Genomic DNA, 16,596 nt, shown 5'->3' with positions numbered 1-16,596 from the left:
AATTATAAAAAGATCTAAACAAGACCATCAATAACATTAAACAGACATGAAAAAAGTCGAATGACAAAAACTTAATGTTAAAATATTTTGACAGATAAAATTTTTTGTGATTTCCATTTTACCTACATTAAATTTTTATCTGAGACGCAAGTTCTGAAAATTATAAACATTTGTATAAACCAATTATTTTGACTTCTTCAAACCTCAAAGTACTATCACCTCTTAAAATTTCTGTACAACTATTAAAATCATCTTGTAGGGTAAACATTTTTTTAATCATCACCTTTCATAGAGTTGGTACGCGACTCTTTGAACAGCCCTGTATTTTAAAATTAGTGATGAATGACTTTAATGTATTTGCAAAAATTGTTAAAGTGTATAATATTAATAAAAATTTTACATGAGGAATTTATTTTAATAAAAAATTCTGAATCAATATAACATAAAAAATATTTAACTATTATTTTATTATAAATGAGTTACATACTTAAGAAATCACTTGGTGAGTTAATTAGTTTTCAAGCAGTTCAGAGTTCGCTGCTGCAACATCAGTTTGAAACAAGTGTAGATAATTAGGGTAAGTCGGGGGGAAAGGTATCACTTTTTATTTAAAATTGTAATGTTAGAATTTAAGTGTGTGTAAAGTGTAAGAAAACAAGTGTATGTGAATGTTGTGAACAAGTTGACGTATGTCTTTGGTGGCGGTGGCGGCGGCATCGTCGTTTTCGGCGGCGGTCCGGCGTTGTCTGTAGGTGCAAACACACCACGACGGTTTGTGTGTGCTTTGCACGCGGTCGATTCATCACGCGGTCGTTGGGATTGGGCGAGACGAGAAGGCGGAGCTTGTTGCTCTTCAATCCGCCGGCGGCTCGCCCTCCAGAGGGGAAAAATGCGCCACAGGAGGGGACAGAAAAAGAAGTAGGGCGCGATTTTTAGTGGTGGTGGATGAATCGGTCGCCGAGGGGAGGCCACAAAAATGTATCTCAGAAAGAGCGTTCAGTCCCCACTCGCGACAATTTTTAACGGATCGCCGCGACTACTGCGCTTGTGTTGTGTGATCGCGACAATTTGTCGCCGTTAAAAGAATTCCGTGACATCAGTAGTCGCGTTCTGTCGGTGGCAAAAACAGGACTCGTCGGAGACGCCGACCGCAGCCCCCTCCCACTGCCCCACTCCGCTCCACCCACTGGGCAGACTCGCAAAAATCCGACTGAAAGAAGACCAAGCCGACCGCAATTATCACCTGGTGCACCGACGTTACGGTAGCGCCGCTACCGAATTTTTCGCGACGCGGACACGTGGCGATGTGGACGACGACATACGTGTGAGGAGGACCTCCAACACTATTATTACCTATTTATATTATTGCAGTGTGCTAGTGCGGGTGTGCAGGAAGCCATGCTTCCTTTGGCGACGACTCAGTGAGTGCAGCAGCGACTGGGACACACACCATGTCCCAGTTTGGCTTCCGAGCATCGCCGAATACTCAGGTACAACATTTTCTCTTCTCACGGGGTGTCTGCGCATAACCCCACAACGCCACCTACTACTACGCTACTACTAATTACACCTAACAATGACCTTAATACCAACGCACTTAAGTCGACCCGGACCACACCAAATTAACACAACTACTCAGCTTTACATAAATTTGCATCGGGACGACTCTTCCTTGCAAACTTCGAAATCTCTACAACTAACCGCCGGGGGATTCCCTCAAACGACAAATTTCACGCAAATACCACCAACTACAATAATACGTCTATTACGAATTTAAACTGTCATTGTCTAATCAATGACAAAACCAAAATCTAACAATTAAAGTTACCGTATTTTTTATTTAATTTACTCTATTGAAAAATGTAAGAAAAATTAAACTTTACAAAGAAAGAAGAAATACAGCATATCTAGTTTTTAATTTAAACAAAAAGGTCTAAAAAGGTATACCCATGCAATTGAAGTTTTTTTAAGTTTCGTATCTACAAGAAGTCTTAAAATATAGATTTTACAACATACAGGGTGTGTCAAAACTCGCGCCCCATAGAAAAATTTCAAGTAAGATAAGATACCAGGAACATGGAAAAAATGTTTTAAAAATTCTATCTGTCAAAAAATTTTGACATTTATTTATTGACATTTGACATGTTCTATATCTATTTAATGATACTGATTATTAAATGATACTGATATTAAATGATACTATTAAATGATACTGATAATCTTGTATAGGTATATGCTTTTTTATAATTAATTGGTAAAGATACAAAAATTTTTCCAATGAAAGCCACAAACAGCATTAAACAAAGTTACAATTTAGGATACAGCTTCTTTGTTTCTTTTTCTAATAACCTGTAGCAAAAAACTTGAAAAAATATTGTTCTAATAGAAATAACTAGAGTCAAAGTGCGACTTCGAAATTTTTATAGATAGATTTTTTTAAACATTTTTTCCATGTTCCTGGTATCTTACCTTACATTTTTCTCTGAGGCACGAGTTCTGGCGCACCTTGTAGATATGTTGAAAGTTTCACTAAATGACTTCTCTCGATTTCGTTAATTTGATGTGTAATAAAAAGAAGTGGTCTAGTAGAAAAAAATAGATACAAACGCTAATCTTTGTGTAGATATAATTTTTGATATAAAGCTAAAAAATATTCTTTGTGACTCACCCTGTATATCATTAAACAAATTTTATAACTGATTAAAATTCTATCTCATCAAAATGCAGTTTTATGTAAATGTAAATTTTATCAATTGCAATTTTGTGTGCAAATTTGAACAAAACCAGCAATTTTGAGGTACAAAAATTTCCTTGATAGTCGAGCTTTTGTTTTAGTTTGTTTTTTGATAATTTGGTGCAAATGAAGGTGTTAAGAAAAACTGCCAACTCCTTGCAATTAAAATCAAAATTACTTTGTTGATATTTTTTAACTAGTGATAATTAGGTTAACAAAGACTTGCGCCTGTAAACACTTGTGAGAAAAAACCGTATCAACCGTATCGTTGGCAAGTGTTTATCTCAACTGGAAAGAGTAGGTGGTTTCGTTAATAGAAGTTGATGAGTCAGATGGAAAACGCCTTTTAATTCTTTCCACTAAACGCCTACAAGAGCGGTTCGAAATTTGCAAAATTTTGATTAATTAGAACAGAAGGGAATTAAAGAAATACAGCTGTGGCGAGTTAGGTTACACGTCAAGTATTATTGTAAGCAGGGCGTTTAAAAAGCATTTCCTGTGATCAAAATGCCGATAAGCTCACGTTGATATATTGTTCTTAGTACGAAAGCGGGAAAACGCATAATTTGACCGAAAAATTAATTTGTTTGATTTTGAATTAGTTAAGACGTGAGCTAGTGGTAATTTTATTCAATGATTTTTAGTACGTGGTTAGATACTAAACATGGATGTAAAGTGGTGTTTACCTCACGCTTGTCGCTTTTATTTAAATTTATTTGTCTTGAGACAACAACACTGAACAAATAGTTTTTTATTGACATGGTGTAGAAAAAGGAGAATTAATATTAATGTGCGTGCGTGCTTCAAATCCAATCAAGCTACTAATAAATTTGCGGATTATAATGATTTATAAGTAAGTCAATAAATATAAATCCGTGTAATAAATGTAGCATTAATTATCGGCTATTAGTTTGGTTAGTTGTAACACTGATTGCAACCGTTTTAAGTAGTAAATAACACAATTTTCGATGAATTTTTTCCACGTCCATGTTTGGCAACGGAAAAAAATCCCTAATTAAAGCCAACTGTAAAGCGAGTTCATTTTCATTTTAGATTAATTAAATGCAAGAAAAACGGTAGCAATTAATGTAACAACAAAGTTACCACTGGGTTACAGCCGAGTCATCACTAATACCATGTCACGTAGACAGTTTTAAAATTAATTATCATTTTGTTATAAAACGTCCTTGTTACCATTAATTAAAATATAAAAACGTTCCACATTGCATTCAATATTTATGATCGCGAGCAGTTTTCCAAACTTGTTCTTGATTAATTCTTCGGGGACGCTTTTTACCGTCGCACATGTGATGGTGACCCAACGACTCACCCAGAACAATCAAATCCACGAAATATGCCCAAAAACAATCGATCATGGGCCCCCTCGTATACAGTGTGATTTATAACGATTTAATATTTATTTTGATGGGTGAAATTCGGCGTTACTAACGGAGGGTTCAACCATCTGCTGAATTATATTTAATGCCGAGGACGGGAAAAAGGGCCACAAAGCTTGCTTTTTATTGCTTTTCTATGAGACACTAAATCTTGTCTCCGAAATTCGCAAAATTTAGATAATTATATGCGGTTTTAAGCGCTCATTAATATTAGCAATGCCGAATATCTGGCACGTGTCAATGCCACTGAAAATTATTGCAATTTATTTTTCCCGAAATGGGAAAATTCAAATTCACACAAATAAAAAAACTTTTTACATATTTAATGCAAACGTTCCATCGGATGATAAATGTAAAAATAAATTAAAACTGATGTGATGTTATTCCCATTGTTTGCGCTTCAAAATTAAAAATTCACAACAGATATGTTAATTTCATAACTGAAACAAGACTTGATAAGACATTTTTATTTAAACTAACTGTGAAACATAACGAAAAATGCTATTTACACAAGTAATACAAGCGAAACAATAAAAATGTAATAATGTAAATATGAAGAATACATTTGCAAATTTAATCGCGTGTCACGCTGTGTGGTTTTTTGAAATTTTTCTTAAAAAAAACAAGTGATCATTTGCTGATCACTACATACATATAATTAAATTAATGTAGTGTGAAACCTCATTACAAATATGTATCCGTCGCTTATAATTATCAAGTTCTTGCCATTTAAATAAAAAAACGATTAATTAGCGGTTTGTTTGAAAATGGTATTTTTTTGTAAATGAGTTTGAGGGATCTTCAATTGGTGGTAAAATAAGTGTGTCAAATGCAAGAATTCGTACATGAATATTGATTGCCATCAAAGTCTAGACTCCTACCAAGGTAAACCATTGAAGCTACGACTTTATTAAGTTCCCTTCCAGTTAAATTAAAAATTTGAATAATTCATTCTAAACACATTATGTATGCTTTCTTAGCCAGAGGAAGCTATAAATAATGTTAATAAGGATAAAACAGTGTAATCTAATATAATTCAAATATTTTATACAAATAAACACACGCATGAATTTTATATAAAAGTGTGAAATGTTGGACAAAGAATTAAATTTTACAAAATAAAATCGAATAAATGTCACTGATCCTAAATCATGCCCATAAGAGCATTTTTTCGATCATGGCCTAGTGTATAATTCAGCGATAAATCATTGCTACCGTTTGATCTGTAGTTTGAAACGCGTTACCATAACTAAATTTATACGTGTTTCGTGAATTATGACACTGGAGGAGTACTTTTCGACTCTCACGCGATTATGTGGGTTGATAATTTAGAAAGGAATTCGACTGATGATTAACTCGAGAAAGTGTCTCAAAAAACACTATAAATAGTATTCAATCGTTAAAATTTTCTTTAAACATCTTGATTTTTTTTGTTGCTTGATGCTTTTTGTTGGGAAGAGAGTGATAAATTTGTTTACAATGAAGAAAATTTAGATTTTTACATCGTACCAATGGAAGAGCAGGATGAGAATCGCAAAAATTTGTTGAATCTAATTTTAATTTGTTACTGATTAAAATATAGAACGAATTACTTATGAAACCAGAACAAAGTTTCTCATTAATTAAAATGTATTCGTTTTTTACTTGAAAACAAATTAGATACTTCTAAAAATGTCTGATTTTTTTGGGGTTTTGAAGACAGAGGGGGAAGAATATCCAGGTAGAAGGATGATTGTGATAAATGAAAATCTTTCTTTGTTTCTCAATAAAAGTCAAGACAAAAGTAAAACTTCTTTGCAGAATAAGAAAATTAAAATCAAAGTTACATAGGATGCGCCAGAACTCGCGCCCCAGAGAAAAATACCATATAAGATGGAAAAAATGTTAAAAAAAATTGTATCTATAAAAATTTCGAAGTTATGAGGGTTTAAAGTTTGCACTTTGACTCTATTTATTTCTGTTGGAAAAATAATTTTCCAAGTTTTTTTGCTATAGGCTATTAAAAAAGGAAACAAGGAAGCTGTATCCTAAATTGTAACTCTGTACAATGTTATTTGTGGCTTTTATTGGCAAAATTTTTGTCGCTTTACTAAAAAATTGTAAAAAAAAATATATCATCAGTATCATTAAATAGATATAAAAAAATGTCAAATGTCAAAAAATAAATGTCAAAATTTTTGAATTTTTTAAATATTTGTTCCTGGTATCTTACCTTATTTGAAAATTTTCTCTGGGGCCCGAGTTCTGGCGCACCCTGTATAAGCTGTCTTAGAAACATCCATAAATGACACTAATTCAAACAAAAACTGGTTATTTATTTTACCATTTTGTACTATTGTTTCTCACAAAAGGTAACTATTTTTCGATAAATGTTTTCGAAAAAAGTTGAAAAGTAAGCCAAACAAGTGAGAAATTGTCTCTTAACACTTAAATCAATACCAATTTTTGAAAAAATAATTCTAAATCTTTCACTAGCAAAAACCAAACTGATTTATTTATGACCGTTTTTTTGTGTTTTTAGTTGTTTTTGAAAAGTTTGTACTAAAAGGTAATGTTTTTAATTCAGCAGCTGTCGTGCTGAAGAGGTCCTAATAACTCCCAAAACAGTTCCATTTGAAATATCGTTGTGTCCTATTATTCGAAGGCGGGCTTTGTCGATTGTGCAAAATCTCCCCTCAACTCTCCCTTTCACCTATCGTTAAAGCGTCATCCTATCTACCCTAAAGCATCTTACCCAACTGGATGAGAGTAGACGTTAAATTATCTCAAATTACACTAACGTGTTATTCGGTGTTTGCTTTATGATTTGCGCCTTTATGACTAAACGTTACAAGAGTCAAAATGGCGTGTCGGTTGCGCCTCAACTCGGTACTGTGTGATACTCAGTGAGCTGTAATAACCGCATTATTTATTTACCCCGGGGATGTGCACTCATGCGATCTCGTATTCGTTCGCCATTATTAAAAATAAATCTGCTTTTTGGGCTTGGCGTACTTTGCATGCCCCTCTCGCTCTCGCGCTACCCTCCGCCCATAATGCATTTATTAATTTATTGATGAAATTTTCAAGTCGTTCCCACGGCGGTAAAAACTAAACAAACTGCAAAAAATTTGATCGGAAATTTTGCCTCAAAAGGAATGTGAAAATAAACAGCGAGTTTGTTGAGTGGTGATATTAGTATCGTTTTTGTAAAACTTGTAATTATGTTAATTAGCAATCCATACAGTAGCAAGGCTCGTACATTAGCTTGTAATTAAATAAACTTGGTGGAAGAATAATTTGTTTCGGTACATAAACAAGCGATTTTATGTGCATAACTAGGAGATTTTATTGGCAAAAAATATTTAAATATATTGCGTTGATGAAACATAATAAATTAACTACAGTGTTTAATTAGTGGTTTTTAGTTCATTTTTAAATCTGCATTTTAGATTTAAACAAATCATATATTTATAAACCTCGTTGTGCGACAACACAACTCACTCCAATACATTTTTAAGAAACTGTAAAGGGGCTACTGCCCGGAGTCGTGCTCCGGTTACTTGAAACAAACCAAAATTTTGAAAAAAAAAATTGGAAAATCCCAACATTTCGATCAAATGACAAATTTTGAAAAAAAATATTTTTTTTGATTCCCTAATTTTTTCAAACTAGTTTTTCAAATAATAAGATGTTTGAAAGGTTTCAGGCGTTGCTCTTTGATTTTTCAAGTGTTCCGAAAGTACTCATGTTATGTAAAATTATCAACTTTTAATTTCAAAAACTATTGACTTATGTTTTTTAGATTTAAAAATTTACAATGTGATCAGCTAAAGTGCTCTACGATGAAATTTGTTATAGAGATATTGGGCTGTTTTCAGCACCCGGTTTAGTTTAATATTTTTTAATGTTTTTGATTCGTTTATTAAACAAAGTACATACAGTTGACGTGTTTTAAGTTAAAAATTTTATTAAAAGACAATTAATTTATATTCATAATATGCACTACCTTATATGGCATCTTTTTCTGCTACTCTGCTTCTTAAACGGACCTACTGAAAATAAAGAAACACAAAATCAGTTGAAAATATTAAATAAAATTAAATGTTATTTTTCTAAAAAAAAATAAAAGGTATTGTTAACTTACCCTTTAATCCAGATCCTTGTAGCACGATTGCTTCCTCTATTTTCCCCATTGGTAATTTTAAAAATTGCGCACTACTAAATGTCTATTAGGCACTTGAAAATACCCAACACGCACGCACTGATAATACAGCCCCGATTTCTACACAATTTCGCACTGAATCACAAAATAAGTAATTTATTCGGACAATTATTACAATTGAATTAACTCGTACGGGATCTTGGCTAAGACTGATTCGTTATTGTAATAATTCCCTCAAAAAAAAACTATTTCGTAAAAGTTTTCTTGTAAAAAGTTTTTGTTCCGGAAATAATTCGAATATTACACAATTTCACGTTTACCATTTTTTGCGCCCCTTTACAGTCGTATGATTAAACAACCCTCCGATTCTCCTGATATGACCTCAAGATGCTGGCTAGCGTCTTGATGCGTCCAAACATTCCAAACTTTTGCCAAAAATTTACTTTTGTGTAAAGGTGGCAATGAAATTTTAGTTTGCCATTATCGATTTAGAAAAGGTGAAATAAAATACAGGGTGTGCCAGAACTCGCGCCCTAAAAAATACCATATAAAGTAAGATATAAAGTAAGAGGAAAAAATTTTGATCTTTGATTTTACGCCAAAACTGCAAAGGAAAAAAAGTTTTTGCTTTACTTGAAATCAGCAAATCTGTAATTATAACTTTGTTATTCTAACTCAGTAGAAAGAAAAGGCTCATTCTGTATAATTCAGGACTAAACAAATCCGAATCAAGTTCTCAGTTACTTTACTTTTTCAAACATTAAATATGATTGCAATTAAGAATGCTCTAAAAATACTTTTTAAAAATGAAAATGTGAAATTTCTTTAAAAAAAATGTGTTTAAGGCTACGCCACTGTTTCTTACAACTGGAATTCAAACGTTCCGAGGTTACTATGAATTTTTAAGCTACATTCAAGAATTTTGTTCTTTATTTCCAAATGCTGAATACACAATTTGAAACACATAATGGTTTCTCAGTCAAGGGCGGATCCAGGGGAGGGGCCCAGGGGGCCAGGGCCTTCCCCAAACTTGCCACCAAAAGCTTCAATTTTTTATTTTTAAATTTTATAATGAAAACCTTATGATCTAAAGTTTTTTTTTAAATAAAAACATTAGAATTTTTTTAAATGACACTTATTAATACAAATCATACATATATTATATATAATATATATAATTTGTAATCGAGTCATTTTTGGATCCGAAAACGTACAGTTGCGGAATTAAAATTTTGGGCAGTACTGTCATTTTCATAATGTAAACTCTAAAACAACCATTATATTAATAACTTCATTTTTTACTCTTGTCATATTTATGTCATTTTGGCTTATTTACTTTCAAAAATAGTGACTTGTGGCAATAACGGGTGGCCAGCAGATCAAAGCGATGATTTAATTACACTTAGTTCAATTAATAAATTTCCTAAGACAGACAAATTGTTTAATTAACAAATTTAACAACAAATAAAAATAAGTTTAATTGTCAAATGTCAGTCATGATGACAGTAAAAGGTAGATTACAGTGAATTTTTTAAAGTGACAGAAAAATAGGTACTGCCCGAATTTTTAATTCCGCAACTGTACATATGTCTGTTTTTGAACTAACTGCACGTGAAACGTCAAATAAAATGACAAGTCGAAAACGGCAAAATGGGCTGGAATTAGTCGCCGACGTATAATAATAAGACCATTCTTTTTTAAAGGTAGATCATAAATTTAGTTATCTTTTTGATCAGGGGATATTACCTTTCCACTTGTCATTTTATTTGATGTTTCACCGACATACGTTTTCGAATACAAGGACAAATTATCTTGATCTCTCGATACTTACTTAGTTTTTACCAATTTAAAAAGAAATCATCAATTGCAATTTTCTTTGGACCACATCTTAGGTATCTAATGAACTCGCTAGAACACCTTATACACAATTTTCAACTTGTTTAAAATTCTACACTTTTTGGTTTTTGGGTAATGACGGCAGCGACATTTTTTTTTAATAAAAACCCCTAATTTTTTTCGCGAATTCGATAGATTTTTTAATTGTCGAAATGGCAACACCAAAATATTATGTATTACATAGAGTTTTTCAAAAAAAAATTATCCAATAATTGAAATAATATCAATAAAAAAGAAAGATACAGTTTTAAATCAAGTTAAAAATTTTGTATTTTTTAAAAAGAAAACTGACCTCTTCGAGCATTTTTCCAAAACAAAATTTTCTCAGTTTTAATAAATAAGATTATTCAATAATTTTGGCGCCCACTGTATACCCTCATCATTCTAAAAATTTTTAGATAGCCCTCCCCTAAAATTAATTCTTGGATCCGCCCTTGTTCTCAGTACTGATCGATTTTGAGTTTCATGTACAGGGTGTACGCACCCAAATATACAAAAGTCACAGAACACTGGATACAAAAAATACACATTTAATTATTTAATTTTTGGAAACCCATGACAGTAGTTGTCAAACTAATCACTGTTTCATTAATAGTCATAAACTGCAGTTTTTTAGAAACAATTATCATTTGTTCTTTCAAGAGACGACATGAATATGATTGTAGTTTATCTATCTTAATTACTAACTAACTAAAAACGTTGTAATATTTGAAAGGGTGAACAAACTAGAGAAGATCATCCAATTTTTCAAAATTTGTAATCGAGTTCGTATCGGAATATGTATTATTGATTGCATCTTACAGACGCAGGCCTCGTAAAATTATGTGAAACACCCTGTATTTATTTTCGTGGAATCTCAATGCGTGCTACAATTCTAGTCATATCTGTTAGATTTCCGCTTTGGATAAAAATTCTGAGTTGAGAATATTGTTGCAGAGTGCAGTATCGTCGGGACCTAGTCAGCCTTCACCTCCTCCTTCAAGCATGGCAGTAACCTCTTCGGCCCCAACACCGGGAAGTCCGCCCGCTCCGTCTCAAAGATGCTGTGATACCGGCAGACCTTTATTCACTGATCCGCTAACCGGCCAAAGTGTGTGCTCGTGTCAGTATGAACTTTTAGGATATCAAAGATTAGCCGGGGGAGTACCCGGACTTCCGGCCCTCTCCATGTACAGCGCGCCCTATCCCGAAGGAATGGCGGCGTATTTCCCCGCATTGGGGGCCGATCAGGCCCCCTTCTACACTTCAACGGTAAGTCAGACAGCTGCCACAAATTTATGGAAAAATGTCGCCACTAAACTTAATTCACTCGATTAAATTTATTACCACTTGTCGTAAATGTGCCACTAATGGATGTTTTAAAATATTTCTATATTTCTATCACCGTGATGGAAAGTTTGGAATTGGGTCAAAAGTGGACAACTTAATAACTGTTGTCTTATGATTCCTACTTTTGTATGGTAATTAATAATTAACATAATTTTCGGCGATTCAATGTAAATCATATCTGCGAACAAGAATACCACATTTAAATTAGTGTTATTAATAATAAGGACACGAAATGGTAATTTTGCAATATTCGCTTCATTTCCAATTTAATTTACGTAGTTTTGAAACACATAATTGTGATTTATTATTTATTTTTGAATAATGCAGCGTTACAGTGCGACGTAGTGTTACTAAGATTAATTTGTTCGCTAGTTAATACCGCGATTAACCTATTTGTTGGACTTCTAAATCTTATTACAAACTCTGTCATTGAGTTATTTTTATGTGGCGTGTTGTTACACTGAGATAAATGTTGTGTAAAAAAATTTTTAATGTTTGAATAAGTTGACGTGACTTTTAGGTTGTAAATTAATCGGACAGTCAACGGTTGTAAAATAAACAGTAACAAAATTGATTAAATAGTTTGGTGTTATTCAAAGTTGGTAATTAGATAAATAATACATAAGCACAATGTCACAGCACTTTAAATGAATCATGATTTATCATTGGTAATGTGGACAAAATGTAATTCAAAGCGAGTTTTCAGTAACTAACCCAATTTTTTCCCTGTTCAAAATCTAGTGAGAAAATGAAATTTTCTGTTAGTTTTAGGTAACTACTATTGTAACCCAAATTTGGAATGAATTGTGTACTATGTTTAGAGGTTCAAGATAAAAATTTGAAAACATTATAAAATTTTCGTTTTCTATAACTCAATAGTAACTTAACTTTTAACAGTAATTAACACTATGGTGTTTATAGACAGCAGTTTAAGGCAGCAAATTTTCTTTATTCTTATTTTACTCTCGTTTAAAATACAAAAAATGTTTTTTTTGAGATTGCATTTTAAAGAAAGTCAAAATAACATTAAGGAAGAAAGGAAAAATCTCATAATAATTTAGAAATTTTCAAAAGCAATAACTGTTTTTTCCGAAAATTGAAATTTGTCCCAATTTTTTTAAGTGAAATTTTTTTATTGAATCTATGTACTCTTTCAGCACATTATTTTAAACTCCTGTACAGAATGGTGCATAAATCACAATTTTTACCATTTTTTCTCCAATCAAAACACATTCAAAATTTGAAAAAGTTAAAAAAAAATATTTTGACAAATTCAAAAATGTTTTTGTAATAAAAATAAATAAATAAATCCCATAAAAATTATGGAAGTCAATAATAACTGTTGTTCTCCCATTTTTTTTAACTTTGCAAACTCCAAACTTTAAATTTTATTAAAAAAAAGAAAAGTTTCAATGTGTAATGAGAATAAAAAGAGTTCTTCAAAGTGTGTTTATCAACTTTTTTTCAAATTATAAATAAAATTTACGTAGTTTTCGAGTCTTTATACAGGGTGCGCCAGAACTCGCGCCCCAGAGAAAAATGTCATATAAGGTAAGATTCCAGGAACATGGAAAAAAATGTTAAAAAAAATTTATCTATAAAAATTTCGAAGTTATGAGGGTTTAAAGTTTGCACTTTGACTCTATTTATTTCTGCTGGAAAAATAATTTTCAAAGTTTTTTTGCTATAGGCTATTAAAAGAGGAAACATGGAAGCTGTATCCTAAATTGTAACTCTGTTCAATGTTATTTGTGGCTTTTATTGGAAAATTTTTTGACCCTTTACAAAATAATTGTAAAAAAAATATACAAGATCATCAGTATCATTAAATAGATATAAAAAAATGTCAAATGTCAAAAACTAAAACTCAAACTCAAAATTTTTTGACATTTTTTTCATTTTCTTGGTATCTTACCTTACTTGAAAATTTTCTCTGGGGTGTGAGTTCTGGCACACCTGTATTTCTGAAACCGCTTTCCAACTTATATTTTTTAAAATAGTTTACCATTTTAAAAAAACACTACCTAAAAAATATCTGTTATCAAGAAAAGATTACAAAAACGGTGAGCAATGTACTGAAAAGTTACTGATTTATAAAATTGTACCATGGAAAAAATTAAAAAACAAATCAGCTTTTGCCTCCAGGATCTAGGATCGTAGTTTGTTATTAGATGTGATGTCTAGCGAAAACGGGTTGACCACAACACAAGTTCTAAATGAAACAGTATTAATATACCAGAGAGTGGGTTTAAAGACAATCCAAATAGCATGTTAACATGTGTTCTCTCTTGAAAGTTTGATTGGCGAACAGCAGCCTTACTAGAGTTGGTGATTAGTGGCAGACATGTCCTGATATCCACTTTGCCAACTCATTATCCTCCATCTGAAATAATTATCGAAACGTGTCAGTGGTAGAAACGTTACCTTTTCAAGCAAAAATGTTGACAAGTATTTTTTTCTATTGATACAACCACAAACAAGACATTCTGTGTGATTAACAGCAGTCAAAGCAAGGTAACGAACAACATTTAAAATAATTTAAAGGCTAAACACATAACACATCGTACGGCTATAAAGAGGAGAGCTGTCAGGGCCATTGTTAAACCACAAGCATCTCGTGATTAATATAATAATCCGTAATGAAGTTATATAGACACGTCCCAATCCTGATTTATGACAAAACACATTTCATTTTGTATAATCTTCAGGCGTGTTTATATACAAGACTCCTCTCGCGGTTAATCCCTTGGGCCAAGATTTACAATGAACACATTCATATTCATAGAGCGAGCTTGGACACATAATTAAATTTTAACTGTCATGTTAACTAAATTATTCCGTTTTGTCCGTTCTCACACACTGACTCAAGATTCATTTAAGAGAATCCTTTAATTACACTTTTATGTCACTAATTCAGAACGAATATCTCGCGGGAAGCTCTATTCTTTTATTATGAAACGAATAAAACCGTTCTGTTTACTTAAAATTATACACAGGTACTGCTATTGACTTATAATTAACGGTTGTTGAAGATGGATGCTAATTGGGATTTCTTAGGCACGCAACAAATTAATTAGATGAGAGCTCCAACAGATAAGCGGATTTAAAAAGGATTAATTAGAAACAAATAATTATCGAGTGCAAGAGACAGGATGAGGAAACAACGCGAAAACCAAACTCCAGAGAAAGTGTAAATCCAAGAAAAAAATAGAAATTTAGTTTAATTTTCAACATTTATACAGATAGATTCACATGAAAATATAGAACTACAACTCCAATAAAAACTTGTAAAAAAAGTTTGTTCAGAAAACCTGAAAAATAGTTCTGTAAAATATTATTAAATTGGAGAATTCGTCAACTGTTCTTGTTATTTTACTTTCCTATACACAAGTTTTTTTTTACTTTGCATACCGATATTTAAGAACCTGTAAAAAGAAGAGACAGGGAACATTGAATTAACCTTTTTTTAGTTATTTCTTTTTTCAACCTTTCTATTTATTGATTTGGGTAATGATTATTATGCAGCGTGAGCAAAAAGTGTGATTATTCTTGAATGAAAATATCATATAAATATTTGTTTACCATTAAAAGTTTTTTAGCATAAATTATACTACATATACTATAACAATAAATTTTGCAAAACTCTAAAATAAAAAGAATTTTCCAAAAACTTGATGTCAAAAAAATATCACATTTAGTACTATACTTTTTTCTCAGTTTGTATTTGTAAAAGTTATAGTTTACAAATAGACCCACAAAACCGATTTTGGTGAGAAAATTTGAATTTTTAGTTCAGAAAATTTGAGTTAAATTATTTCTTGAAATTTCGCCACATGGCAGGTGGTATTGATTAAAAAAAGCCTAGCACGAACTCGGAATAAATTACAAGTGGCATTTGAAACATGGATTATAACGCAGAGCAAATTTTTGCAGTTTTTACACATTATCAAATATGCAGAACATTCGATAAATAAATATTTAGCGACTTAACTTTGACGTAACACGCAAATTGACACTATTCCACAGTGTTGTACCGTTGAAAACACGCAAAGGCATTTCGTCGATTGAATGTTTCAACTATAATATTACGGACAGATCTATTATCTTGTGGTTTTACAAAATTCATTAAAATTTTAACAAAAATTAAAACGCATTTCACAATTTCTTAATTATCAACGAGTTAAATGAGAACAAAGAATTAAGCAGATTCGATTCCAGTAAATATGAAATTTAATTTCGTAATTAGCGAAACACATTAAGATATGAATGGAAATATCAATTGCATATTCTGCGATGACTTGCTTACCAGTTCCGCTCATTGCTTTTTATGTCAAAATTAAACAAATTTGTTTAAAAATTAACTTTAATTCAAGCAATTAAGTCGCTTCGTGTAAATAACCATCCTTTAGCAATTTTATTGCAAACGATTTACTTTTACACATTTATGTATAAGTCTACTTAATGCTAAAAGCAAAACAAGTTTTCTAGTTGCGTTCATTCATTAAGTCAATTACTTACAAATTCAATTCCCGGAAAGGGGTACTTAATTAGCAATCCCAACAATATTGATAAATTATTTATTAATAACTTTCATCGATTCGAATCAGATTGGTTTGAAAAAAATCGTTGTTTTCTCCGATAATATAATTAGTGATGTAGTTCAAAGGGCAAGACAAGCAGTGACCAAACAACGATAAAAATGCCACATTTCATTGAAATAATTGTTGACAGCTTTATAAATAATGACTTATTAGCACTTTAATAATTGATAATAAATTTATTTTCAAGTACTGACATAATATAAAACACTCTTATCGCATCATAACAATGGTTCTTTTATATTTTTTTCAGGCTGCTGGTTTAGAATTGAAAGAAAACTTGGCAGCGGGGGCTGCGACATGGCCCTACCCTTCCGTTTATCATCCCTACGATACCGCCTTTGCAGGATATCCATTTAATGGGTGAGTTATCTCGGCATAATGGAATTGTTTTTTCTGCAAAAGATTTTTTATATTTTTGCAATTTTTTCTCCTTTTGGAGGATGTGTTTTATGGGGTCCACGTGTCCCGGAATGATTCATGCCAAATCGATGGTTT

The 16,596-nt window shown here is 31.9% G+C and overlaps 1 protein-coding gene across 2 annotated transcripts in view; it reads left to right on the top strand.

The window, feature by feature from the left end:
* LOC123014272 (homeobox protein caupolican) overlaps window positions 1-16,596 on the top strand; it is a 29,500-nt gene that overhangs the window by 3,282 nt on the left and 9,622 nt on the right. The window contains exons 1-3 of one of the 2 annotated variants that reach the window (XM_044413299.1): window positions 1,070-1,490; window positions 11,108-11,422; window positions 16,352-16,461. In XM_044413299.1, coding sequence (XP_044269234.1) covers window positions 1,452-1,490; window positions 11,108-11,422; window positions 16,352-16,461 — 464 coding nt within the window. In that variant the 5' untranslated portion in view covers window positions 1,070-1,451. Of the gene's footprint in view, window positions 1-1,069; window positions 1,491-11,107; window positions 11,423-16,351; window positions 16,462-16,596 lie in introns of those variants that run through there. The other variant, XM_044413300.1, reaches the window with a different exon arrangement.

The sequence above is a fragment of the Tribolium madens genome, unplaced genomic scaffold (genome assembly GCF_015345945.1).
Source record: "Tribolium madens isolate multiple individuals breed KSU strain unplaced genomic scaffold, Tmad_KSU_1.1 Scaffold_97;HRSCAF=244;Tcas5.2_LG3a, whole genome shotgun sequence".
NCBI classification, from domain to species: domain Eukaryota; kingdom Metazoa; phylum Arthropoda; class Insecta; order Coleoptera; family Tenebrionidae; genus Tribolium; species Tribolium madens.
The sequence above is the reverse complement of the archived record's forward strand: the minus strand, read 5'-3'. Positions and strand labels throughout refer to the sequence as shown.